This window comes from Sus scrofa, chromosome 13, assembly GCF_054392235.1.
Source record: "Sus scrofa isolate SSC_HxYL_T2T_F1_AM1 chromosome 13, Sscrofa_HxYL_maternal_Yorkshire_Landrace_v2.0, whole genome shotgun sequence".
Lineage (NCBI taxonomy): Eukaryota > Metazoa > Chordata > Mammalia > Artiodactyla > Suidae > Sus > Sus scrofa.
This window is the reverse complement of record NC_139395.1, coordinates 152,909,270-152,937,205: the sequence shown is the minus strand read 5'-3', so window position 1 is coordinate 152,937,205 and position 27,936 is coordinate 152,909,270. Positions and strand designations below refer to the sequence as shown.

Here is a 27,936-nt window from a genome sequence, read left to right as displayed (position 1 = left end):
ATTATGTACACTGAGTCAGAAAATTATTTTAATAGTTACAAAACATCTTTTTTTTTTTGTACAGAATCAGTATAAAATAGCAGTTGATTTCTCCGTAATTATCAGAATCGTTTATACTTGGAGCTCTTGGCTAGGTGGGGCTGAAATCAATAAAAGGTCTTGGACGTTTGGCTCAGAAATCTTCCTAGGAAGACCACCGTGTTGATGTCTGTCATGCTCAGCTTTCATGAGATGACCCGGTCCTTTTCTAAAAACAGTATCTTTTTATTCGTTCTTTGGAGGCTTGAAGTGAATTCGGCAGCGTTCATTAAATACCTAAGATATGTGAACAGAAACAAAGGTCAATGAGCCATCCTCTATCACCTAGGCCCGGAATTAAACTAAAGTTGGCATGGTTGAGGTGGGAGGAACCTTTTCTGTCCCAGGTCAACAGATTTAGGAAAGAGAGGTGTTTCCTCACCAGTGCAAACGGACTCACCCGTTGCAAAGAGCACAGAAGGTCTTGATATTCATTAATAAGATAATTTCAACATTGTCATAGAATTTAAATTACGCAAGGAAACAAATCGTCACAAGCCAGTCTATTTAATAACTAATAAACATTTTAGTTCCGTATCTTGGATGTGTTTTGAACAGTTAGACAAAAATTGCTAAAAGAAGTTTAAGACAAAGCTTTTTAAAAATCCTCATATAATGTAGAACTTATTTAGATATCTGTCATGCTTTTCTAAATGAGTGCCAGATCCTTCTTCATATTCTTGAAGGGAGATGAGTCTTTTGCGAAATTACATAAATTTATATAATGTTTTATTTACCAAACTTCCTAACACCCAAACAAATAACACATCCTAAATGTTAAAAGAACATTCTCTGATTGAGTGTCTGTCCATATGGGACCGTGAGTTTTACTGACTGTCAATAACAAAAATTTATACAGCCATTCCCTGGAATATAATGCCAGCATAAAAAAGAATAAGGAAGCTCTTTATGTCCTAATTTGAAAAGATCTCCAAGACATATGAAGGGAAAAAATCAAAGTGTGGACAACATCCTTCCATTTGTCTGATAAAGGGGGAAATTGTGTGTGTGTGTGTGTTTGTGTATACACACATGTATACATACACATACATAAAATGTTAAAAGGTGCAAATGTCTGAAAGCATATCTATCCTTTCAGAGGAAAGGGAAAGAGGGTGGTGGAAAGAAAGCGTTGAAAGGTATAATTTTACTATATATCTTAAATTTTAATCTTGTGTCTAAAATTTTAAAAATTTGTACAAATCTAAAACAGATTTTACCCTCAATCTTTACTGATGTAAGGCATTTTAAGGTTAAAAAAAAAAAAAAAAAAAAAAAGACCCCCCAAAGAAACTAACCCATGCTGGCCAATGAGGACTATCATAAAAAGAAGAGAAAAAGCAACACAGGGTACTGGTCTGTAATTTCTTAAGCTGGGTGGTGGATACACGTTCATTTTATCCATATTCTTTAAATACCACATGTCACATGCTCTTTGGCATATGTGTCTCACAATTAAGATGAACCATGCAGAAATGATATAACTCTTTCTGCCCTTTTCCTCTTAGAGCTCCCAGCCCTGACATCTCCCTGAAGTTCCCAGTGTTTGGACCAGAGAAGATTTCAGAGGACTGGTCTTGACACACTGATTGCCATGATCTATAGAACTTCACTGAACCTCTCTGAATCCTTCTCCTAACGAATTTCCCAACAATTTTTGTTGGAATATTGCACCATGGCTGCATTCCCTCCCCTGGAAATAAGAAGCCTCATTTTCTGTGGAGGGGAGGGACCATATTTTCTTTTAAATGATGATCAAGTCTAAAAATGCTTCACTCTTCCCACTATAATACATTTTACACACATCAACTTCTGCACTGGGATTTCCAAACTAGATGTTCATTGTACCCACCCGCATCCCATCCCAAGAGTACATGCTATCTCTCCAGAAAATATAAGTGGACAAATGTTGCCTAAATCTTTCAGTGGGTGAACACCATATCACCTGGAAAGGGCAGAAAAAGGAAATCTTGGCAAAGAGAATAGGATAAAGAAATGTGATAAAGCAAGGCAATTGAATTGGCATGCTGCAATGTATTCATGGCCCTACAAGTGGATGCACTTTAGGTTTTGGTTCAGTTAACCACCCTCTGGCTTCAGCCCCCTTCTACTGGTTAATTTCAAAGGCTAAAACAGAATTTGCAATTCATTCTTTCAGATTTAATAGATTTTTGTCCATCGGAAATCTCTGAAATTTTAGAGAGGATGTGCAGACATCCTTGTTCAGAAATCTGAAGTGAAAATTTTGTGATTTTTTTATTACGTTCAAGTCGTGAGATCCTGGTCCCCAAGCACTTAGGTGGAAAAAAGGAGCCAATGTGAATCTAGGAGCCAAAAACACCCAACTATCACATACCAGTAAAACCACTTACAAAAAAAGTTTCATGATTTGAAACTTGTTTGAAAACAAGCAACTGTAAAGGGTAGATAATGATATAAAAATTTATGGAAAGTAACTGGGCTCCAAATTAAACAAATAACCTGGTTGAAGGTTCTGAGGTAACAAGCAATAACTCTCTCAAATTAGTATTAGGAAACATACAGAATGTCTCCACACGAGGATTACACAATTCTACCATATGACAGTAAAGCTACTTTTTATCTGATAGATCTACTGGATGCTAACCACACCCCCTTCCAAAGTTAAAACCTTCAGTTGCTTACCAATGAAGGATCTTTATTCTTAAGAGCCCAATGCACTCCTCACTCTCCTCCCATTCCCAGTTTCCCTTTGCTAATTCTGCTTTTATCCTAGTTCTCTCCAAGAACCAACATTATTTTATACCTTCCAGCTCCTGTCATTTACCACTTCTTCTACATTCAGTTCTGACTGCATCCATTTCAACTGTGAGAAAGAAAAAAAAAAATGAAGTTATAAAAAGTTAAAGAACTAAACCCAAACTCTGTAATGTTTGCCATTACAAAACCAGCTGCTGCTTCTGCACTCTTTGTTAATGGTAATACTTTGGCCAGATGTTGAAATCTCTTTGACAGTCATTCTCTTCGTATTTAATCAATTGCTAAATCTTATAAAGCTGTAGTTCCCAAGCTTTGCTGCATATTATAATCACCTTAAGAGCTTTAAAAAAAAAATCTCAAATGCCCAGGTAGTTCAGAGAAGAAGTATAAATAGTAAATAAACATATTTTTAAAATGCACAATCTCACTCATGTAGAAAGAAATGTAAGTGAAGCCATAATATGATAAAATAATTTTAAAAGAAGAAACCTGATAAAAAATCTCAAATGCCCAGGTAGTTCAGAGAAGAAATATAAATAGTAAATAAACGTATTTTTAAAATGCACAATCTCACTCATGTAGAAAGAAATGTGAGTGAAGCCATAATATGACAAAATAATTTTAAAAGAAGAAACCTGATAAGCCCAATAAAACCTAGTATTGGTGAGGAGGGTATGGGAAAAGATACATATTTTTAGCAGGAGTACAAACTGTTGCAACTTCTATGGAGGGCAATTTGGTAAGACTTATTGAACTCGAACTCAATAACACCAGTCTAGTTATTGATCTTATAATACAATACAAATTTGCAAAGATAGTACAAAAGAACCCCCCCCCCCAAAAAAAGGACAAGGAGGTGGCAACTTGATTTGAATAAAAGAAAAAAGAAACAAGAAGAAACACAGAGAAGGGGTCCAAGTGATCTAGACAGGCATGAGTTTTCCACACTTTTACCATTCAGCCAGAGGTCTGAGGCTAAAAACGCTAAAAGTCTAACTTTTAAAAAAACTGCCTGGGAGTTCCCGTCATGGCACAGTGGTTAAAGAATCCAACTAGGAACCATGAGGTTGCGGGTTCGATCCCTGCACTTGCTCAGTGGGTTAACGATCCGGCATTGCCCTGAGCTGTGGTGTAGGTTGCAGATGCGGCTCGGATCCCGCGTTGCTGTGGCTCTGGCATAGGCTGGCAGCTACAGCTCCGACTGGACCCCTAGCCTGGGAACCACCATATGTTGCGCGAGCGGCCCAAGAAATGGCAAAAAGACAAATATAAAATTAAATTAAATTTAAAAATAAATTAATTAATTAAAAAAACTGCCAACCTAATTACTTCATCAAAAAAGTAATGCCAGGAGATCCCGGTGAGGCGCAGAGGAAGTGAATCCAAACTAGGAGCCATGTGGTTGAGGGTTTGATCCTTGGTCTCGCCCAGTGGGTTAAGGATCCAGCGTTGCCATGAGCTGTGGTGCAGGTTGCTATGGCTCTGGTGTAGGCTGGCAGCTGTAGCTCTGATTAGACCCCTAGCCTGGGAACCTCCATATGCCATGGATATGGTCCTAAAAACAAAACAAAAGAAACATAAAACTGGACTTGGTACTAATTCAATGCTCCTTGTGGGGCCAGTATATCAGACCAAAACCATGAATAAAGGGAAGGACAGTATTTCTGAGGTGCTAGGGAGTGGCAACAAAGCCTGCTGACTACACCAGAGCAACCCGGGTCTGAGACCGGAAATCACTAAAGCTTCCCTGCTCTACCGCTCTGTCAAAGCCTGGACTTTCTGCCAAAGAAGTAATAACTTCAAAGGATGTTACAACACAGTCAGTCTTCATAATTGCTGTCAATTATGAAGGGCTGTGGTGTACATATGGGTTTAGACTTATCCTATATAGCTCCAGAGGGAAGATTAAGGATAAGTAATTACATGCTACCGGGAGACAGATCTTCACAATAAGAAAACCTTTGAACAATTACAACTGTCCAAAAAGAGAATGCATTGCCACTTAAGAATGTAGATTCTCCCAACTCCCTTAATTAAAACATGGAGCCCCAGAGACTCATAAAGGAAAGAAACTGATACTCTGTATCAGTCAATATGCTAGCTCTTACATATATTATATAATTTAATCCTCACCCCCTCAAAAAAAATACAAGAAGTATCAACTCCATTTTAAAAACTCAAAATCAGACATTTTAGAACAATTAATTCATAAGGTTACAAAACCACCAACTGGTAGATGGGACTTATTTCCTTTGAGCTGTCTACCTTTACAACCCAGCCAGCTTCTAACACAATTTCAGTGCTACCAACAAAATGCTGCCTTTGAGATGGTTGTTTTTGAGGATCTGGGTTTTTAAACAGGTAAACTTCCTCTCAAAGGCTAATAGGTGACAGTAAGTATATACAGTTCCAACAAGGAATGTGCTTTTTCTAAGTTAAGGATTTGGGTAACGAATTGGGAACTTTCAGACTAGCGTCACTGTACGTAAATACATTATGTTCACTTATGGAATTAGAATTTGACTATTAGAGAATTAGTCACAATTTAATGAAAATGACTTCATGACTTAATCCAAAGTCAGAAGAGGCAGGTTAAAGTCCCAGTTCTACCACTTACTAGCTTGTGACTTTAGGGATGTTAGTATCGCTGAGTCTGTTTCCATGAAAAGAAAATGAAGAGGTAGAGCTGGAACATCTCTAAGAGCTGTCTCTTTTTGATTTCACAATCTTCAGAGCAAACTTGAAAAAAAAATTCACATTTCCTTATTTGCTTAAATACTACTCATAATTACTCTCTATTCTAGTCCAATGCACTATTACAGGCTAGAAACCTACCTTTCTTTTTTTTTTTTTTTTTGCTATTTCTTTGGGCCACTTCTGCGACATATGGAAGTTCCCAGGCTAGGGGTCTAATTGGAGCTGTAGCCGCCAGCCTACACCAGAGCCACAGCAACTCGCGATCTGAGCCGCATCTGCAACCTACACCACAGCTCACGGCAACGCCGGATCGTTAACCCACTGAGCAAGGGCAGGGACCGAACCCGCAACCTCATGGTTCCTAGTCGGATTCGTTAACCACTGCGCCACGACGGGAACTCCGAAACCTACCTTTCTTAACTCACTGGCTGTTTCTAAAACTTCTTGCAGTGATTGTGCTGGGCTCTAAAGGCATGTGGGCAGGATTGAGGGCGGACAAAATTGTGTGACACATTCCCCAAACACTCAGTGGTTTGAACTTTGTTCTCTGCTAACAAGAGTCACTCTATTCTTTTTTTTTTTTTTTTTTTTTTTGTCTTTTATCTTTTTAGGGCCGTACTTGTGGCATATGGAGGTTCCCAAGCTAGGGGTCCAATTGGAGCTGTAGCCTACACCACAGCCACAGCAACTCAGGATCCAAGCCACATCTGTGACCTATGCTACAGCTCACAGCAACGCCAGATCCTTAACCCACCGACCGAGGCCAGGGATGGAACCCGCATCCTCATGGATACTAGTTGGGTTTGTTAACAACTGAGCCACAATGGGAACTCCAAGAGTCACTCTATTCTTTGACTTAATCTGCAAATAGTGATTTTTCAGTTTCTGATTTAACAGCCCTGCCCTGCACTTTGTCAATACTTCAAGAACCTGCTAAAATACAAAATCCAAAAACAACTAGATTTTAACAAGCTTTTTATAAATTATCCAAAAGCCTTCTTAAACACTGAGGGTAGGCAAAGATGGTCACTAGAGCCTAAGTTCACTGTCTGAAGAACCCGCCACTGGATGATGAATGAGCAGTTACGGAACACAGGCCTGAAGCAGTTGTCATGAACAAAGAGAACAGTAAAGATAGGTAGGATGAATCCTGCATCCAATGAGACATAGTACATGAGTGAGATGACTAAGAAGTGCACACACTCACTGGGCATGCAGCTACAAGAACAAAAGCTTGAGAGAGACAGCAAGGTCTCTTTTTCGAAGTTTGGCTACATCTACTAAACAAAGAGCAAACTTCACAACTTGTTGAGTATGAAAACATGATTCCATCCCACACTAGATTTTCAATCACCTGACACGCAAGGATCAGTAAGTTACCTATTATGCCATCTTAAAATACAGACATGATTTATACAGTGGTCATGGAAGAAAAAGCCCCTGTTCTTAGGAACTAACCAACTTTTGTAGGGGTAAAGGAGTCTAACGTGCCCAATATACTCTCAGAATGGTAAGGGAAAAAAATCTGCATGGGAGGAGAGAAGAAGACAGGGAAGGGAGGGGAAGGAAGGGTGGAGGGTATGAATTGTAAAGCAGGTGGGGCAAAATGTAAATAAATGAATAGAGGTAAAGGGTACAAGGGAGTTCCTTGTACTATTCCTGCAACTTCTCTGTAAGCCTGAAGTTACATCAGAATAAAAAGTTACCCCTTAAGCCCCCTCTCCTGAAAGACAGCAATGTGTTTCACATAATAAAGTGTGCTATACATTTTAACTGTCTTCTTGACATGTTATATTTAAGGGCTCTAAAGATGGCTCTGCTTTGTCAACTCTGAGGTCCACACCCCACCTACAGTGGAGCCAACTTTAGGAAAATGAAGCTCCCTCTGACATACCACTCAGTGGACACTGAGTATTCTCCTAAAAGGGAAAAACCGCAGGGATGGGAGATAAAGTGGAAACCAATGAGTCTGAAAAGAGCCAAAGACCTACAGCACCTTCTCCACTGCAAAGAAATAAACATAATGAGGTTCTGGTGTACCTGCTTATATTTATATAGTATTATATTTTTATGGCTAAAGAGGATAATATCTTGAAGTTAAAAATCTATATTACATTTCAGCAGATTTCTACAGATGAAACCAGAGGTAACTATTTTCAAAATGTAAATATACTTTTAAAACGTTTCTTCTCAAGTCAAGCCTCAAAACACAGACACAAACGTCATTTCCTTGGATTTTTTGATGTGTTAGTCTGTTTTAATCTTTTAATTTTTAAAATCTTTTTTTGGCCACACCCATGGCATGAGGAAGTTCCCAAGTGCACCACAGCAGTAATAACGCTAGATCCCTAACTGCTGTATCCCTAACCTGTTGAGCCACTAGGGAACTCCGAATCCTTTTACCTTTCACTGAAGAATATATTATGGAATAAAAATAACATACAATTACACACTTCTTTTAGCTAAAGTGGCTACATTACATATGTTCACGAAAGGTACATTAATTTACCAATTAATACTGAAATCTATGGTGTTCCCGTCGTGGCTCAGTGGTTAACAAACCCGACTAGTATCCATGAGGACATGGGTTCCATCCCTGATCTTACCTGGTGAATTAAGGATCCAGTACTGTCGTGAGCTGTGGTGTAGGTGACATAAATGGCTAGGATCCCGAGTTGCTGTGGCTGTGGCATAAGCCAGTGGCTACAGTTCAGATTCGACCCCTGGCCTGGGAACCTCCATATGCCGTGGGTGAGGCCCTAAAAAAACAAGACAAAAACCCAACAAAACCCAAAAATCACCCCCGAAATCTAATAAGATAAAGCTCACTAAAAGTGAAGTATTAATCTCCTGGTCATTTTAAGTAATAACCATATCTTACTCTGAATTGTTCATACTAAAAACTGCCTTTAGGTGTTCCCACTATGATGCAGTGGGTTAAGAATCCAACTGCAGCATCTCAGGTTGCTACGAAGGCTCAGGTTCAATCCCTAGCCTGGTCCTGTGGGTTAAAGGATCTGGTGTTGCAACAGCTAAGGCTTGGATTAGATCCTTGACCCAGGAACTTCCATATGCTGCAGGTGTGGCCATAAAGATAAATAAGAAAACTGTCTTTATTTTGAAGGCTAAGTTTGGAAACCTTGCCTCAGAAATGTAAATTTTGTTCAACTTACCTTTGTCTGTTCTTTTCTAAGTTGCTTTAATAACGTTAAATCATCCAAATTCTTTTCTCTCTCTTCTCGAAGTTGTTTGACTACTGCTGAGGTCTGAGCTATACAGTTTTTTATGACTCTGTCTCTACTGGCATGAGCCTCCATCAACTAAAACAACAAAGGAATGAAAAGAGAAAAATCATACCAATTTTTCACATTTCAGTGTTTTGGGTTTTTTCACTCTTATTTTTAGACTACAGAAATGTATACTTTCCAAAACGACTTTTAAACTTGAAGCTACGGAAGAGAAGATTGTGCTGAGTGAGATCAAATCAGCAGCTGTGAGGGAGGCTGTGAAGAGGTGGGGCTGTCTTCCTCCTCACTACACTCCAGGGCTTCCTGCTCCTCCTCTGCACAACTCCTGCTGGGCTTTTCCTTTCACCCTCCTTCTCCCCAAACCCCTCTCTCACCCATTGCTGCATCAGTGTGTTCTCTATCTTACACTCACCTTCACAAAGCCTCAGGGCCACTTCCTATTGCTATTCTTCCTCTTTTCGCTCCTTCCATTTTTTTTTTTTTTTTCAGCTTCACATTGTCAACAAGTGCAAAAAATTGTAAAGTGCCATAGAGAAGCTCTTAGTTACAACAAAGAAAAACAAAGAACGCTATATTTACCTATGTCACACAGAATCCTTTTTGAGATTTTAAAGTTGTTTTTTTCTTTTTCAAGTATTAAACAAGAAAAAATTATATATGGAGTAGAAATTACAGGTTCCATCAGTTGTGTGTGCTGACAGGAAGTAAGGGTGCCTGACAGAGAAACTCTTTATTAGCCTTCATTTTACTGTGACAAATCCAATACAATAATTTATGTCTATTTTCTGCCTTGATTCATGAAGTATAACGGTCAGGTTTGAAACACACTTCCATGGATCATAGCCAAATTTTAATGATACACCAAAAACTTGGGATAGAGAAAAAGCAAAATATTAAAATAACATGCAATTGCCATTATAAGTAAGACTGGTTCACCTCCAACTTAAGTGTTGACTTGCTCCATGTAGTCATGATATATCATTCCTTCTTCTCTCCAAAGAGAGGATATCTTAATGCCATGCTAGTGATAGTTGTAATAGGGAAAATCAAACCATTACCTACATTTTACTTAAAATATAGGTTTGGAGTTCCTGTCGTGGAGCAGTGGTTAATGAATCTGACTAGGAACCATGAGGTTGCTGGTTCGATCCCTGGCCTTGCTCAGTGGGTTAAGGATCCGGCGTTGCTGTGAGCTGTGGTGTAGGTCACAGACACGGCTTGGAACTCGCATTGCTATGGTTGTGGCATAGGCCGGCGGCTACAGCTCCAATAAGACCCCTAGTCTGGGAACCTCCATATGCCATGGGAGTGGCCCTAGAAAAGGGAAAAAGACAAAAAATAAATAAATAAAAATAAAACAAAATACAGGTTTTAGTTTTACGTAAGTTTTATATAAAAATTTTATAAGCATTCCTCATGAGTTATTTTAAAATGCATCTCTTAAATGATTGTATCTGGACCCTGTGGTTGAAAACTACTGGTCTAATACACACCAGGAGAGAACAAACCTTTACATTTCTAGAGGGCAATATTAAAAGTGCATTAATATAAATTGTACCCATCTGAAGGAAGAAAATTAAACTGTCTACCAGACATTAACCCTGCCTACAGTAAATTTCTCTAATATGTTAATTTTTTTCATTGCAACATTTAGGATTCACAAGGACCGCCTCAAGGCCCATATTTATTGGCTAATATGCTGCTTCTGTTACTTATTAACTCCTTCAGGTATAATTACAGAAAATTAAAGGAGCCATTAAGGTACAGAACTATTCTTCCTAAAACAGAATAAGAAAATAATCATCCTTAGAATTAAGAAGCTCTCCCTGCAGTTGTGCGAGACTAGCTAAATAATTAGTGTTTCCAGGCTTCAGTTTACTCTTTTGTAAAATTATGGATTATGAGTAAATAATCACTAATATCCTTTCCACCTCTAAAATTTAGAGGCAACATTACTCAATAAATTGCTCAGATGCTATTTAATTACTTTGCATTTTGTCTAACCCCCAGCAATTAGTAAAACAGCATTAACACCAACTATAAGTCTATCATAATATTCTTATTTTTCTATCTATATTTTAAAATCAAATTCAAATTATATATATTAAACTGTTCAATATTTTTCTCTTGGTCTCTCACCACACAGTTTTCCTGCCTTGGTTGGGCCTTCTTGCACTATTCCCCTCTTGAACTTGGCCCCTTCCTTGTGGATACACTTCTACATGCAGACTACCCTCCTGCTTACTCATCCTTCAGATTAGCCCCGCAGGGAACCCACTCCCATGTGAACAGGAATTACTGGGCAAATCATCTTTTACTCAGTATTATCAATTATTTTAGTCTGGTTTTCATGACCATCAATAAATTTCAAAATAAATTTCACAATCAAGAGTGTACGTAAGAGGAAAATGCATGGACTTCCGCACATGTCTGTCAGAGAATGAGGATGCTTGGTAACTAGTACTAAAACTGTATGACCTAAGGCTACCAGAGAAAAACATCACACAAAACCAGGCTTATTATTACCTCATTAGTATCAGATGCTTAAGGATCTGGTCACAGGGGAATTATTTCTGATACATAAAGCACTTATCAAAGGAACTGAGATAAAATTTATTAAGAAACTCATTGAAGTAAAAGGCAAGGCCTTTGGATTGAGGTGAAAAATCTTGAATGATAACCATATCATAACCATACTTCCTTTGACTTGGGGTAAGCAATTTTGAAATGAAGACATTTGGAGTGGGGCGGAAAATGATTCAAAAGTAGAATAAAGAAGGTATATCTAGAATGTCCCACTTTTATTTCACCATAATTTATGAGAATTTCTTTTGGTCTAAAATGTTATCTTTTAATTTTATTTTAAAACAATTTTTTTTTTTGCCTTTTAGGAAAATATAATTGAAGTGTTCTTTCTGATTATTGTTTTTTTGGTGTTTTTCTTTCTTTGGTGTTTTAGAATCAACCTTTAGAACAAAGGTTGATTCTAAATTAAATTCTTTTTTTTTTTTTTTTGTCTTTTTGCTATTTCTTCGGCCGCTCCCGCGGCATATGGAGGTTCCCTGGCTAGGGGTCCAATCGGAGCTGTAGTCTCCGGCCTACGCCAGAGCCACAGCAACGCAGAATCCGAGCCGCGTCTGCAACCTACACCACAGCTCACGGCAACGCTGGATCATTAACCCACTGAGCAAGGGCAGGGACCGAACCCGCAACTTCATGGTTCCTAGTCGGATTCATTAACCACTGCGCCACGACAGGAACTCCTAAATTAAATTCTAATTTCCCAAAGATCATTTGTTTTAGAATCCTGACAATGACCTTTGGTTTAACTATCATTAAAAACAAAACACTAAAAAGTTGTAAATTACTATGTTGTACACCTGAAACATATAATGCTATACCTCAATTATACCTCAAACTTTTAAAAAATGTAACAAGTTTTTGTCATGGCACTTTTTGCCTGCTTTAAATCTCCCTCCAGAACTTCTGACAAAAGGATGTAAGGAAAAACATACCGTTTAAACATATATTCCAAAAGTTCATTATATAAAAGAGATAGTGTTAAAATTACTTTAAATCAATCACTATGACACTAATAATAGTTTTGCATTTGTAAAGCAATGTTTCAAGTTCACAGACTTTTTAATAGTTCAGTATGGATTTTGATGTTTATCTTAAAGAGTAAACAATAAAGCTAGATAAACTTCATGGATTGAAGGAATATGCTCTAATAAGGGGATCTCACTAAAATTATTTTTACTAAGAGTATACTCTTGAGATTTGGACTTTCTAAAATCAGTGCTTTATAATAACTTTGCTGATTTTTTTCCATGAAGAAGTATTATCATTAGAGAGTGCAAATATTCTTTCCTTGGCTATAAAAGGGTCACAGACTAAAATAAGACAGGGTGACTGTAAACAACTTGGATGTTTCATAGAGATCCACTTCTTATCTGAGACAACATTTATAGGAACTCAATGGTACTCATTATGGGCACGCTGCCGCAGGCCTGACTCCCAGAACAAAGCTATTTGATAAACAATCTTTGGAGTTCCCTTTGTGGATCATCTGTTAATGAACCCAAAGAGGATCCATGAGGATGCGGGTTTGATACCTGTCCTTGTTCAGTGGGTTAAAGATCTGGCGTTGCTGTGAGCTGTGGTGTAGGCTGGCAGCTGCAGCTCTGATTTGATCCCTAGCCCCTTCGACCCCTAGCCTGGGAACTTCCATACGTTGTGAGTGTGGCCCTAAACAAACAAACAAACAAAACCACAATCCTTTACACGTAGTTCATGTTGTTAGATCCCTCTATGATACAGAGAAAATCTAAACACATATACAAGAATATACAAAATAGAAATTTAGTATGCAAGTTTATCCTGGTTCAACAAAGGGATAAGAAATAACAGCAACAATAATAGAAGCACCAAGCATTTATATGTAACACATTTAGTATAGAAGCGCTTTATATTAACTCACTTGATTCTCTAAAAACCCTACGAACTAGGTATTATTTTGATACTATTTTACAAATAAGGAAGCTAAGTCAGCGGTTATTTCAAGGTCACCCAGCTAGGAAGTAAAAGAGGTGAGATTTAATCTAAGTCTGGAATCCACATTTTTTTTTTTATATTTTATAGCTTTTATTTACTTTCATTTTTATTTCTTTATATATATATTTTTTTCTACTGTACAGCATGGTGACCCAGGTACACATACATGTATACATTCTTTTTTCTCACATTACATGTTTCATCATAAGTGACTAGACAGAGTTCTCAGTGCTACCCAGCAGGATCCCATTGCTAATCCATCCTGAAGACAACATTCTGCATCTATTTACCCCAAGCTCCCAGCCCCTCCCACTCTTTGAAAAGGTTGGAATTCACATTGTTAATCACTATACTATAAATTTATAGGTTAACAAAAAGATTGTGAATGGAAACAATTGATAGATTGTATTAGTAGTAAGGGGAATCACTAAAGTGATTACAAATTTCTAATTTTTTTTTTTTTTTTTTTTTGTCTTTTTTTAGGACTACACCTGTGGCATATGGAGGTTCCCAGGCTAGGGGTCCAATTGGCATTGTAGTCGCCGGCCTATGCCACAGCCACAGCAATGCAGGATCCAAGCCACATCTGCCACCTACACCACAGTTCATAGCAAGGCCAGATTCTTAACCCATTGAGCAAGGCCAGGGATCAAACCTGCGTCCTCATGGATGCTAGTCAGTTCGTTAACTGCTGAGCCACTATGGGAACTCCACAAATTTCTAGTTCCTCAGACAGAGCTACCCAAAGAAACTAAGTGAACTGGCAAACAACCTCACAATAAATCAGGCCTTGGACCCATGCTCTCTATTTCTAATACTGGAGTCTACTCATTAAAGTCCACAACCTTGCAATTTTCTGAATTACCTGACCACTCAACAAAATAATATACCTTCATATAAAAGCAGAATAAAAATATCAAGTTAATTTTTTTTTTTTAGGGCCACACCCGTGGCATATGGTGGTTCCCAGGCTAGGGGTCTAATCAGAGCTACAGCTGCCAGCCTACGCCATAGCCACAGCAACGCCAGATCCGAGCTGCATCTGCAAACTACACCACAGGTCTTGGCAATGCTGGATCCTTAATCCACTGAGCTTGGCCAGGGATGGAACTTGAAACCTCATGGTTTGTAGTCAGATTTGTTTCCTCTCACCACAACAGGAACTCCTCAACAGTTAATGTTTTAAATTTAATTGACATGAATAAGTTTATTCAAAACTGATTTTTTTTCATAATTGAGAAGTGGACTTTAAGTTTTAGGTAATACATATATGAATGCAAACAGTAATCTTGGGGAAGAGCCTAAAAGAGCAAATGCCATTTGAATACTAGCTCCCAAGTTAATAAAAAATATAAGTAAACTATAAAAGATACTTAGCCACATCACCATATCCTTTTGCTTTTGGAAATGAAAAAGATAAATAAAAGGGAATTAAGAGGCAATGAAAAAAAAAAACACTTGAGAAACCAAAGCCTCAAGAAAGGAAAATTTTTCTGCCACTCTTCCTTCTCTCCTGCCAAATGCTTCTTTTCCTCTTCCTGATGAGTGAGGGAAGAAAGAAGATACAGAAACTATAGAGGTGTTTGTTTGTTTTTTGCCACTTCATTTATTTTTCTTCTGTGCAGGAAGAGTTGAAACAGTATTTAAGGGTATTTTCTTTTTTTTCTTTTTTTCCCCTCTAAACATGAATCATTCAGTAAAACCAACTTAACCATAGACATGTAGCAAAGTAAGAAAGTAGCACAATAACCCAAAAGGCAAAGGCTGAGGAGGTAGGTGCAGCTTGCATATAACATATATATAAATGCCATGATTCACTTGCTCAGGATCATCTCCCCAGAAGGCAAGCACAAGGACCCATTTTAAGATGATGTTTTCTGCCCCCATAGAAAGTGTGAAGGGTTTAAATTCTTCCTTATGTCAGCTGTCTGGCTTCTCAGGATTGATTCACTCAAAGCCCTTGCTCTTATTTCACTGTTTTATTTGACTGTTGCGCTCTCTCCTTCATTTCCCAGTGCACAAGGTTTCCTTGTGGCTGCCCATGAGGGAGCCAAAAACATCCGGCTGCTTTCATTCATTAGAACCATCTCTTCTTAGGCTTGTGTATAAGATGACACACTTTCTTTAGTTTGTAGAAGCCAGATCAAAACTTACACATACCCTCAGGTGTGGGCAAGAAAACGTGAAGATGTCATTCTATCATTCAGAGCTAATTATATGCCAGTCAGTATCTTATTTTACCCGCACAGAAAGGCATAAAGGAAGCACAAAAGACAAGACTCAAAAGATACACTTACAGACTCATAAAGTTGTTTACAGGTTTGGCTGGCATCGATTTTCCCTGCAAAGGAAGCTGTTGGAACCGTAGTGTTTAATTCATGTACTATTCTGTCATCGATCGTCCTCATCACCTTGAGTAATTCCTATACATGTTTAAAACAAAACAATAATAACTTGAATGGAAAGTTAGGTGATTAGAAAAGACGCATTTTAACAAAAATAAATAAATAAAACTCTTGAATATGTTACAAGCCAGCAATTTAGGAGTGCAGAAATCATCCAATACATAGTGCAACCACAGAAAAATCTTTATTACAGGAATGATAGGTAGGTTATGTAATAGTAATTTTGACAATTGGCCCAACTCTTTTTCCTTGGTCCAAATGTGATCATCTGAAGGGTAAAGACTGTTTCATTCATTTGTAAACTCCGTTTGCTGGCACAGTGCTTAACAAACACTGTGTGCTCTTTCCACCTCCAGCATGTAATAAATAAAGGATTCTACTGAACCTGATTACCTCAAATTGTCCAGAACAAACCAACGTAATTGCTTGCTCTACTCCCTCTATCATCTAAAGTGTGGTGCTACTGCTATGGCTTGGGTTTGATCCCTGGCCCAGGAACTTCCACATGCCTTGCACACAGCCAAAATAAATAAAGTAAAATGTGCCAGATGGAAAACTTCTGGAAAGATATACAAGAAACTATCAGCAGTGATTGGCTGGCAAAAATTAATCTATACTCTTTCAGGCTTTTTGTTTTTTACTACGATTATGTATTATTTTTGTAACAAAAATAAATTTTGCTGCTAGAAAAGGAATCAAACCTCTTTGTAGCTTTCTTGTTCACAGAAAGTAGAAATCAGTTTTATCTATTTTCAGTAACCCAAGTTCACATTACCCAAGGATCTCTCCCCTATAAAATAGGCTTCAACTCTCAAGCAAAAACTCCCAAAATAAAAATAACACCAAAATGGCAGGGGACTTAGAAAGACTCTGATCAGTATACTAACACAGCATAGTCCCTTCTCCCCACATTTTCATTAGAGTACTTCTTGTTACTTGTCACTAGAGAAAGGATAGGCATCAGCTACCTCCTGCCTCTAGAAAATATAAACTCGAGAGCTTTCCAGCAGTACAGCCTTCTCTTTCCTTTTTAATCCAAGCCCACCTTACCTTAGTCCCACAAAACAAAATACAATCACTGAAAAGTCATCAAGAAAATGGAAGTGTATAATACTAGGACTGTACGTGTTGAAAACAAGTTAACATTCAATATTAGTATGTATTACTACCTAAGGCAATATACAGATTCAATGCAATCCCTATCAAATTACCAAGGACATTTTTCACAGAACTTGAACAAAATATTTTAAAGTTTGTTTGGAAGCACAAAAGACCCAGAATAGCCAAAGACATCCTGAAAAAGAAAAATGGAGCTGGAGGAATCAGGCTCCCGGACTTCAGACTGTACTACAAAGCAACAATCACCAAAACTGTAGGGTACTGGCACAAAGATAGAAATAGAGATCAGTGCAACAGGATAGAAAGCCCAGAATTGAACCTACCCACCTACAGCCAACTGATCTATGACAAAGGAGGCAAGAATATACAATGGAGAAAAGACAGCCCCTTCAATAAGTGGTGCTGGGAAAACTGGACAGCCACATGGAAAAGATGAAATTAGAACACTCCCTAACACCATACACAAAAATAAGCTCCAAATGGATTGAAGACCTAGATATAAGACCAGACACTATCAAACTCTTAGAGGAACACATAGGCCAAAAACTCCATGACATAAACGACAGCAACATCTTCTCAGATCCACCTCTTAGAGTAATGATAGCAAAAACAAAAAGAAACAAATGGGAGAAAATCCTTGCAAACAAATCAACTGACAAGGGATTCATCTCCAAAATTTATAAACACCTTCTGCAGCTCCATGCCAAAAAAAACACAAACAACCCCATCAAACAATGGGCAGAAGATCTAAACAGATAGGTCTCCAAAGAAGACTCACAGATGGCCAAAAAACACATGAAAAGATGTTCAACATCACTCATTCAAATGAAAACCACTGAGGTACCACCTTACACCAGACAGAATGGCCATGATCAAAAAGGCTACAAAACAAGAAGTTCTGAGAGGCTGTGGAGAAAAAGGAACCCTAGTATACTGGTGGTGGGATTGTAAATTGGTGCAACCACTGTGGAAAACAGTGTGGAGATGCCTCCAAAAACTAAACGTAGAACTACCATTTGAGCCAGCAATCCCACTCCTGGGCATCTATCCAGAGAAAATCACGACTCGCAAAGACACATGTACTCCGATGTTCATTGCAGCACTATTTGCAATAGCCAAGACATGGAAACAACCTCCATGTCCATCGACAGAGGAGTAGATCAAGAAGATGTGGTACAGATACACAATGGAATATTACTCAGCCATTAAAAGGAATGAAATACTGGCATTTGTAGCAACAGGGATGGACCTAGAAATGATCATGCTAAGTGAAGTCAGCCATACAATGAGACACCAACATCAAACGCTTTCACTGACATGTGGAATCTGAAAACAGGACACAATGAACTTCTTTGCAGAACAGATGCTGACTCGCAGACATTGAAAAACTTATGGTCTCTGGAGGAGACAGTTTGGTGGGTGGGGGTATGTGCTTGGTTTATGGGATGGAAATCCTGTGAAATTGGATTGTGATGATCATAGTACAATTACAGGTGTGATAAATTCATTGAGTAATTAAAAAAAAAAAGATGGGGAGTTCCCGTCGTGGCGCAGTGGTTAATGAATCCAACTAGGAACCATGAGGTTGCGGGTTCGGTCCCTGGCCTTGCTCAGTGGGTTGAGGGTCCGGCGTTGCTATGAGCTGTGGTGTAGGTCGCAGATGCGGCTCGGATCCCTCGTTGCTGTGGCTCTGGTGTAGGCCAGTCGCTACATCTCCGATTCAACCCCTAGCCTGGGAACCTCCATGAGCCGAGGGAGCAGCTTAAGAAAAGGCAAAAAAAAGACCAAAAAAAAAAAAAAGATGATATGAAAGAAAATAAATAAATAAAAGATATACAGAACCCAGAAAAAAAAAATATAGTAGTATGTATTAAAAATACTTGGAGTTTCTGTTGTGGCACAGCAGAAACAAATCTGACTAGTAACCATGAGGTTGCAGGTTTGATCCCTGGCCTTGCTCAGTGGGTTAAGGATCTGGTGCTGCTGTAAGCTGTGGTGTAGACAGCTGTAACTCCAATTAGATCCCTGGACTAGGAACCTCCATATGCTATGAGTGTGGCCCTCAAAAGCAAAAAAAAAAAAAGCATCTCTGCTTGATCCTCTACTTCCTTCATTATAAGAACTTATTTCTTTGCCAAATTTAAATTTGTGACTGAGATCAACAGCTTCATTTCTTTCATCCATTTATAAAAATAAACTTTTATTATGATTAAAGTATTATACAATCACTTAGAAAAATTAGAAACAAATTTTAAATAAATCAGTTAACATTAAGATGTCCTTTTAGTTTTCCCTATGAATAGTAAACTATTAGTAATACTACGACTATTTTTATAAAATTGAGATGTTACATAACACTTAAAAGTTGTAATTTACTAAATTATACCATGAGCATTTTGCTCTTGTTATTTTGAAGACGTATTTATTTATTTATTTATTTCTTAGCACCCTCACAGCAAAAGGAGTTCCTGGGCCAAGGATCGGATCTGAGCACCAATTGCAACCTACACTACAGCTGTGGCAATGCTGGATCTTGTAAATCACTCTGCCAGGCCAGGAATTAAACCTGGGTCCTGGTGCTGCAGAGATGCTGCCGAGCCCATTGTGCCACAGTGGGAACTCTGAAGACATTTTTAATAGTTGCATAAATATTCTAGTCTGGAAAGTATCACAATCTATTTGACCACTTCCCCAATAATGAAGTTAGGTGTTTCCCATTACAACAACCATTGAGACCATTCAGTCTATGTCTGCAGCCTGGATTCTATTCCTGTCAGGCTATTAATCTTTAATTAGTAATTTAATGGCCTTTTCTAGATCTCAACTTAGAAGTAAAACAATATGTAGAAGCCTCATAATTTAGACTAATAAAAACATGCAAATGTCAGGCCTAAAACCAACTTCACTGTCATATCCTCTCTTCTTGTATCTTTCCATTTTTGCCAATAGTATCATCATTCTCTACAAGCTGGAATTCTTAGCGGATAATCTCAACATATTCATTAAGCAACCACTACTTTAAATAATGTTTTATGTACAGTAGCGTATATATAATGTCAATAAGTGGCAATTTCCTAACAAATGGTGTCAGCACTATTTAGAGAGTCAATAAATAGGTAAGTAGCAGACAGGGACCTTCCCTGCCAACTTTACCCCCTACAACTTGTCTATTAAAACAAAAACAGCAGTTCCCTTATGGCACAGTGGGTTAAAGATCCAGCGTTGTCACTGCAGTGGCTTGGGTCTCTAGCGTGGTAAGGGTTTGAGCCCCTGCCTGGGAACTTCCACATGCCACAGATGTGGCCAAAAAACAAAAAAAACAAAAAAAAGAAAAATCTTTAAAATCTCTCTCTTCTTTTCCCTATCTAAATTCAACTGATTCTGAGGCTAAGGGTTTTTTTTTTTTTTTTTTTTTTTTTTGTCTTTTCGCCATTTCTTGGGCCACTCCCTCGGCATATGGAAGTTCCCAGGCTAGGGGTCTAATCAGAGCTGTAGCCACAGGCCTATGCCAGAGCCACAGCAATGCAGGATCCGAGCCAAGTCTTCGACCTACACCACAGGTCATGGCAGTGCCAGATCCTTAACCCACTGAGCAAGGCCAGGGATCGAACCCGCAACCTCATGGTTCCTAGTCAGATTCGTTAACCACTGCGCCACAACGGGAACTCCATGGCTAAGGTTTAAATTACACATTTTAGACCAAGTTTTTGTTGGAATGAAGAAGTTCCAGGGCCAGGGATCAAACCTATGCCACAGCAGCAACCTGAACCACAGCAGTGACAATGCCAGATCCTTAACCCATTGAGCCACCAGGGAACTCCCTTAGCAATCTTTCTTTAAACACTTGCAGCAGTTAGAGACCAGAGTTCATTCATTAACTCACTTTTTGTTCAAGAAATATTTACTAATATCTAGTACATGTTAGCCTTCATTCTAAACACCAGAACTATATCGGTAAATAAAACAGCAAAGGTTCTTGCTCTTATACAGCAGAATTCTCATGGGGGAGACAGACAATAAACAATTGCCCCAATAAACAAGACAATCTCAGTACTAAAAACAGTACTACAAAAAAGAAAACTGGTGGGCGTTCCCTGGTGGTTCAGTGGGTTAAAGATCCAGTATTGTCACTGCTGGGGGTTGGGTCGCTGCTCTGGCACCAGTTTGATCCCAGGCCCAGAAATTTCTGCATGCCGAAGGTGTGGCCAAAGAAAAGGTGAATATCAGTCTGACAGTGAACCGGGCTGAAGTTATGTTAACAAATTAATATTATTTAAAGCCATGAGACAAAAAGAAATTACTGAGGGAGACTGTAGGGAAGAAAGGGGTCAATGGTCAAGAAGGAACTCTAGAATATGGAGTTATTCTAAATAAAATTTAAAATTTAGGAGTTCCTAGTGTGGTGCAGCAAGTTAGGGATCCTGTGCTGTCACTGCAGTGGCTCAGGTCGCTGCTGTGGCGTGGGTTCAATCCCTGGACTGGGAACTTCCATATGTGGCAGGCACAGCCAATAAATAAATAAATAAATAAATAAAATTTAGTTTCTCTGTCGCACTAATTGAGCACATTTCAAGTGCTCAAAGTCACATGTTGCTAGTGGCTACCATACTGGACACAAATTTTGACCATCACATAAAGTTCTACTAGACAGTGTTAAATATGAGACAATATAATGACAATCTCTAAACTGATAATGTACTTGTTCAGGAATTGCTGAGGACTGTGTTATTCTTAAATGTCACAGAAAAGACAATAGAAAAGTGAGGTAAGACCCAGGAAGGAATTTCTTTCAAAATTGTAAAAGGAGAAAGAAAAGAACTATAAACCACCACACCAGGCACAAATTTCTTCTCAGTACAAAAAATGTCAGCGCTCTTAAGCCAAGTCCAAGAGGATCTAGAGAAAAGCTTGGAGCAGCCCACACAGCCTGAGGACAGTTGAAGGTTAAAGCAGTCACAAAAGTGCTGCCATTAAACCCTGTGTTATCATTCATAAGGAATTACTACCTCTCTGATGCCTCGTTCCAATGGCATAACCTCTTTCTCACAAATTCACCAAAAGAATATACAGAAGATACCCCTGAACAGATTATCACACAATAAACTGCAACACATGTCCACAGAGATGATGCAAAAGCATACACAGCTCAGTGTCTCTCTGAAGACTACATCTTTGTAAAGGATCTGGAACTCTAATCAGTTCTAAATGTCAAAGCATAGCAAAAGATGACTCTCCAAGCTTTGCAGTGCCTCCAACCTCTCCTAGCGTTCATTCTCCTCAAAATAAAAAGAGGTTCTGATATATAATGAATCTCTAATTTTAGGCTGACCCTTGAAAATTATCCTCAAATTGCATTTTATGTATTATCTGTAATTGTTGGTGAAAACCTCACCCTCTTGGAAGGCAATTCCAATACTGAAGGACTAACCATATCTTGTAACAGGGAGGCGTACAGAAAACTTTCTATCGACTCTACAATTACACTATACTCCTAAGGTTATTCTTAAGTACATTCCTTTTATTATTTTGGGACGCTTTTAAAGTATATGAGGGAAGGGTGGTGGTAAAAGGTCTATTATGTGATAGCAAAATTAAAATGCAATCTACAGAATGATCTGGAATTTCTTAACCTTTCTTCTCACTCTCTGCCTGAAGGTACCCAGAAGTAGATCCCATTCACATGGTGTTCTTTCCAGAAGACATGGTTTCTCAAACTCCATTTTTATAACAATGCTCACACTGTACTTCCCCCAAGCCAGAAATACAGACTTGCCTGTAAACCACTAGAGTCCTCTGAATCCTCTGCACTCCCAGGCACAAGAACAGAGAGCAGCTAGCCATGTTGCAAAAGACACCATCATTGATGCTAGAAAATAGTCTATTGAGTCTGTACCTTATTACCCAACAACTCAGAATCGATTGTATGTAAATAAATAAGTATTCCTAACAGAAATACCAAGACTTAAACATTCTAGGAAAGACTACGTAGTTGATTTTACTCAGGCGATACAGGAACTGGGTCTCAGGGTTAGAAAGAAGGGATTTCAGGGTGTCAAGCCGAGAAAAAGCTCAGAAATGTCAAAACATCATATGTTCAGGGAAAAGTAGGTCTGTGTAGCTGGAGGGCAGAATTCAAATGTATACTGGAAGTGGCAGGGGTTGAGGAGAGAGAAATATGCGTGAATAGGGGCAGGCGAAAGATTTAACTAGGTAGAAGAACTTTGGGATTGGATTTTAAAAGACGTGTATGCCACGTTAAGTAGTTTACACCTAGTCATATAACCTTGAAATTAGATGCATGGTTCAGATTCACTAGTGAGACTGATTTTGCGATCTTTTTATTTCCATTATCTTTGCGAATTAAATGGCTCTGCAAGACAGTTTAGCTTTTGCTCCACTTACTACATCTTATCTGACCTTCCAAAAGAGAAATCAAAGTGTTTTTTAAACACTATTGGGTATTTTATTTTATTTTTTTGCCTCTTCTAGGGCCACTCCCATGGCATATGGAGGTTCCCAGGCTAGGGGTCGAATCGGAGCTGTAGCCACCGGCCTACACCACAGCCACAGCAACAAGGGATCCGAGCCACATCTGCAAACTACACCACAGCTCATTGCAATGCCGGATCCTTAACCCACTGACCAAGGCCAGGGACCGAACCCGCAACCTCATGGTTCCTAGTCAGATTCATTAACTGCTGCGCCACAACGGGAACTCCCACTGTTGGATATTTTAAAGCTAAAAGAGATCCTGTGAAATTTGGTTGTAGACATTCAAATAGAGACGGAAGCAGTTTCAAATATTACTTAACATAATCTTATTTTACAGATTCAAAAGTTAATTCTGGAAGGGGTTAAGTGATTAGCTCAAGGTCCCAAAGCTGTTAATGGCGTAGTATTAGACTCCTGTACTTCCAATTCCCTAAGCAGAGCTCTTTACCATACACTTGACTGTTATCACTGCTCAATTATCTGAGCTCATTAACTCAAGTTACATCACAATATTATTGTGACAATACCAAGGCCACAAATGGGCTGACTAACCTTAAATATTCCACATACCTTAGAACCAACACTCTTTTTTTTTTTTTTTTTTTTTTTGTCTTTTTGCCATTTCTTGGGCCGCTCTCGCGGCATATGGAGGTTCCCAGGCTAGGGGTCTAATCGGAGCTGTAGCCACAGCAACGCGGGATCCGAGCCGCGTCTGCGACCTACACCACAGCTCACGGCATCGCCGGATCTTTAACCCACTGAGCAAGGGCAGGGATCGAACCCGCAACCTCATGGTTCCTAGTCGGATTCGTTGACCACTGCGCCACCACGGGAACTCCAGAACCAACACTCTTTTTTCTATCTTTAAAGATTTTTACAAATAGGGGCACTGTGATCACATTTGAAATCAGCTGTCTTGTGCTGATCTAATCTGAGCAGCTGAAGTGGTGAAGAAGGGGTATATAATGTTGAAAGATCCCACAGAAACTTCTTTGGGAGTTCCTGCTGTGGTGCAGCAGAAATGAATCTGACTAGGAACCATGAGATTGTTGAGTTCAATCCCTGGCCTCTTTCAGTGGGTTAAGGATCTGGCATTGCGGTGAGCTGTGGTGTAGGCTGCAGACACAGCTTGGATCCTGTGTTGCTGTGGCTGTGGCTGTGGCCAGCAGTTGTAGCTCTGATTGGACCTCTAGCCTGGGAAACTCCATATGCCCTGAGTGTGGCCCTAAAGAAAAAAAAAAAGAACAAGAAACTTCTTCGGCCAAATGTTTGTCAATAGTTCAGTCTGTCGCGATTATCTTCAAAAATGTCACTCTCTACAAAACAGCTCAAAGCACAATGCTTACGACAGAGGTCAATGATACATGCAATCATTTTTCAATATCTTTAGTTAAAAATACCTTTGTGTGGTCACGATTTTTTTTTTTTTTTGTCTTTTCTAGGGCCGCTCCTGCAGCATATGGAGGTTCCAAGGCTAGGGGTCCAATCGGAGCTGTAGCCACCGGCCTACGCCAGGGCCACAGCAACGCGGGATCCAAGCCATGTCTGTGACCTACACCACAGCTCACTGCAACGCCAGATCCTTAACCCACTGAAAGAGGCCAGGGATTGAACCCGGAACCTCATGGTTCCTAGTCGGATTCGTTAACCACTGCGCCATGACGGGAACTCCTAGTCACGATTTTTAAATTCAACTCTATCTAGGCAGTGGCACATTTATGCCTACATTGGAACAGATAACGTCATAGTAGCTTGGTCGAAATCTAGACACCCTGTTCTTTAATTCATTGGTTAATAAGTTGCCCTGGACCTCTGGCGTTTGAATATATAAAAGAGCCTATTTCCTAAATGTTACATTCTCTCTAAGGATTAGGAGGCAGAGAACCAGAGCAAGTACTAGAATTAATCACCCCTCCATGGCTCCAAATGTTCTGCCCTACCACAATAGTAAAACAAGTTTTTGCTTTATCAAAACAAAACAAAAAAAAGTAACCTCTCCTCCAGTTTCTTCTCATCTACAAATGCTTAACTTAAAGTAGGAGAAGAATAGCAGAAGCTAAGAAGTGAGTTCAGTGGATGGCTAAAATGTTGTTAAAACCCCTATCCACTCGGCCTGGGTTCAGCTTTACCGCCGAGGAACCACCTGGCGTTCCTGGGTGCAGTTAATCAAGGCTTGGGAGTCGCAGGGAGAACCATGACCCCAATGGAGCACCCTCACTCCCTAAGGCCAAGCTGTGCCCCCATGACCTCCAATGGCTCGAAAAAGGAGTTTTGAACTGCCCGATTCTGCCCCAACTGGTCCGCACTCCCTTCCAAGCTAGAGCAGGGAACAGGGGCCCAGAACAAAAGAAGGGGCACGCCTGCCACACGAAAAAAAACCCATCACCTGGAACTCGGCGAACTCCTCACAGTTCACACTGCCACTGGGCGCCGCCATATTGGACAAACACGAGGCCCCCGCCGCGAGCCAATCACCGCGGAGCAAAGGTGTCCGCGGCGCCGCCTGACCAAAAACAACTAGGGGACTCGAGACAGCCAAGCTCAAGCTTTGTCTTTTCCTATGCTCGCCACCCACACCGAAACTCGTAACGCTGCTATCCATCTTTTTATTCCTGTTCCTTTAAGATATCTTCTTGGAACCGGCCCAGATACATGGATCGAAGAAAGCCAGAACTTTAAGGGATCGTTTTTCTCCAATCCCTTTCTCTTACAAAAAGGGAAAACAGTTTCCGGGTCGCACCAACTAGGTTGTCCCAGGGGGAACTCTAAAGTCGAAGTGAGGTTTTTCTTAACCCTTCCATCCAGTCCCTAGAGCAAAGGAGCTTTTCAGAATTTGGGCCGACCAAGAAATGTAAAGAAAAGGTGTTTCTGGCAGTGTGGGGTAAAGGATGAATAAGGTAATAGGTATGGAAATAATGAAGTGTTTACTTCTACTTTAAAAAAATAGGCAAATAGAAAACAACATAGGAAGCATACATGTGAATTTCTCAGGTAGCAAGTCAGCAAGAGGTGAAAAACACTGGTCACTAGGAACCCAGTTATGTAGTTTTGATACAGGCGTATACGTATTCATTGAAAAATGAAAAAAAAAATGTATTGACTTACTGAATTACCGAGGCAGTGTGACTTTGGGATCTACAGTTCACAAAATTCCTACAATAAGCACATTACTTTGTTTCTATTTTAAACGAGTACTTTCTTAGATGCAACATTGCAAAACCCTTCAATAAACTCCAAAGGAATATTCTTAAGGACAAGTCCAGGATTAGGCGCCAAGCGGGGCGGAGCCCAGCGGGCCGGCAGAAGGTACAGTCTGACCTCCATGCACGATCTGCACGCTCTGCGCGTCACGCACGCCCCGCCCACAACCCCGCGCGCAAAGCACGACCCCTCATCCCGCAGGCCCCGCCCGCCGGTGCCTCTCGAGGCCTTACTTTCTCAGCGCTGGGTGACATTGAGCACAGAGCGCAGCCGCACCACCGCCGGCCTGGGCCTCTCTGCTGGTCCGCGGAGTGGGCGGCCATGGGGAGCCTCCGCAGCCTGCGCCTGGCGGCTGGTGAGACGCGGGCCCGGCTGGGGGTGGGCAATCGCTTTGCATGAAGGAATCTTTCAGCCTCCTCAGGCCTGTTAGGTGCTCTGTTTTATTAGGCATTCCCCTCAAGTAGTTTGGAATCCTACTCCCAGAGTAGCAATAGTGGGAGACAGCTGGGGCCTAGCGAGCCACTGGTAAGAAAGCACTGAGGGCTATCTCCGAGTGACCCTTCCACCTGGCTCTCCACCCACCCAGCTCCCACCTAGTTAAGGAGCCTATGCTCAGGGATCACTTTCCCCACCCCCATCCCCTCTGAGCTCACCTGTCATCTCTAGAACGTCCCCCCATTTCCTGATCCGTTCAGCTTCGTAACCTCCTGTCCCGTAGGTTACCTGAGTCTCCCGCCTGCTCCCACCCCCATCATCTCTAGAGTTAATCCCTACACTCAGAGAAAACTTGGAGTCTAGGGTTTCCTACCCATTCGTTATCTGAATAGGCAAGAGATTTAAGGTCTCATAGAGTAATTGCAATTGTTTTCTTAAAATGAGGTGTGTGTGCACATTTCTTTTATATAATTCTACAATAAAAGAGTTCCCGTTGTGGCTCAGTGGGTTAAGATCCGGACTAGTATCCATGAGGACGCAGGAGGGATCCCTGGCCTCCTTCAGTGGGTTAAGGATCCGGCGTTGACTCAAGCTTGCAGATTTAGCTCGGATCTGGTGTTGTGTTGGCGTAGGCCTGCAGTTGCAGCTCGGATTAGACCCCTTGCCAGGGGAACTTTCATATGCCTCAGGTGCAGCTCTAAAAAAAAAAAAAAGATTCATTTTCTCTTGAAGGAAAATGAATCTCTTGCAGTTTATGTAAATAGAGGGTCTGCGGTTTGTTTTCCTAGTAGACATTTGTGTAGTGACCATTTGGAGTTAGAGTTTAATTTACCTTCTTGCCTAGTAGGGGCTGAAAAATCAGAGTGTTTGCCTTTTGTCTCTTTTCTGGGCACCAGGGCAGATCATTCTATTGATCACCTTTATGAACTTTGATAAGGTGTAATGATTGATTCCTTAGTACCAAATTA

General features: G+C 40.0%; 2 protein-coding genes across 3 annotated transcripts in view; one reads left to right on the top strand and one right to left on the bottom strand.

Annotated features, from left to right (window-relative positions):
- Positions 1-6: 6 nt before the first annotated feature.
- MIX23 (mitochondrial matrix import factor 23) lies at positions 7-26,674 on the bottom strand. Of its 2 annotated transcripts, none has more exons than XM_084991043.1 (5): positions 26,438-26,674; positions 15,614-15,739; positions 8,688-8,834; positions 2,864-2,923; positions 7-315 (listed from the first exon to the last, which is right to left on the bottom strand). In XM_084991043.1, the coding sequence occupies exons 2-5, from the start codon at positions 15,722-15,724 to the stop codon at positions 265-267; spliced, it is 369 nt and encodes a 122-aa protein (XP_084847169.1). In that variant the 5' UTR covers positions 15,725-15,739; positions 26,438-26,674; the 3' UTR covers positions 7-264. The 2 variants fall into 2 exon arrangements, with proteins under 2 accessions (XP_084847169.1, XP_003358841.3); XM_003358793.5 differs by lacking the exon at positions 26,438-26,674 and adding an exon at positions 25,719-25,776.
- An 81-nt stretch (positions 26,675-26,755) lies between these two features.
- Positions 26,756-27,936, top strand: part of FAM162A (family with sequence similarity 162 member A) — a 36,221-nt gene continuing 35,040 nt past the window's right edge. The window contains exon 1 of the mRNA NM_001243573.1: positions 26,756-26,888. Within this exon, the coding sequence (NP_001230502.1) occupies positions 26,855-26,888 (34 nt within the window). The 5' untranslated portion in view covers positions 26,756-26,854. The remainder of the gene's footprint in view (positions 26,889-27,936) is intronic.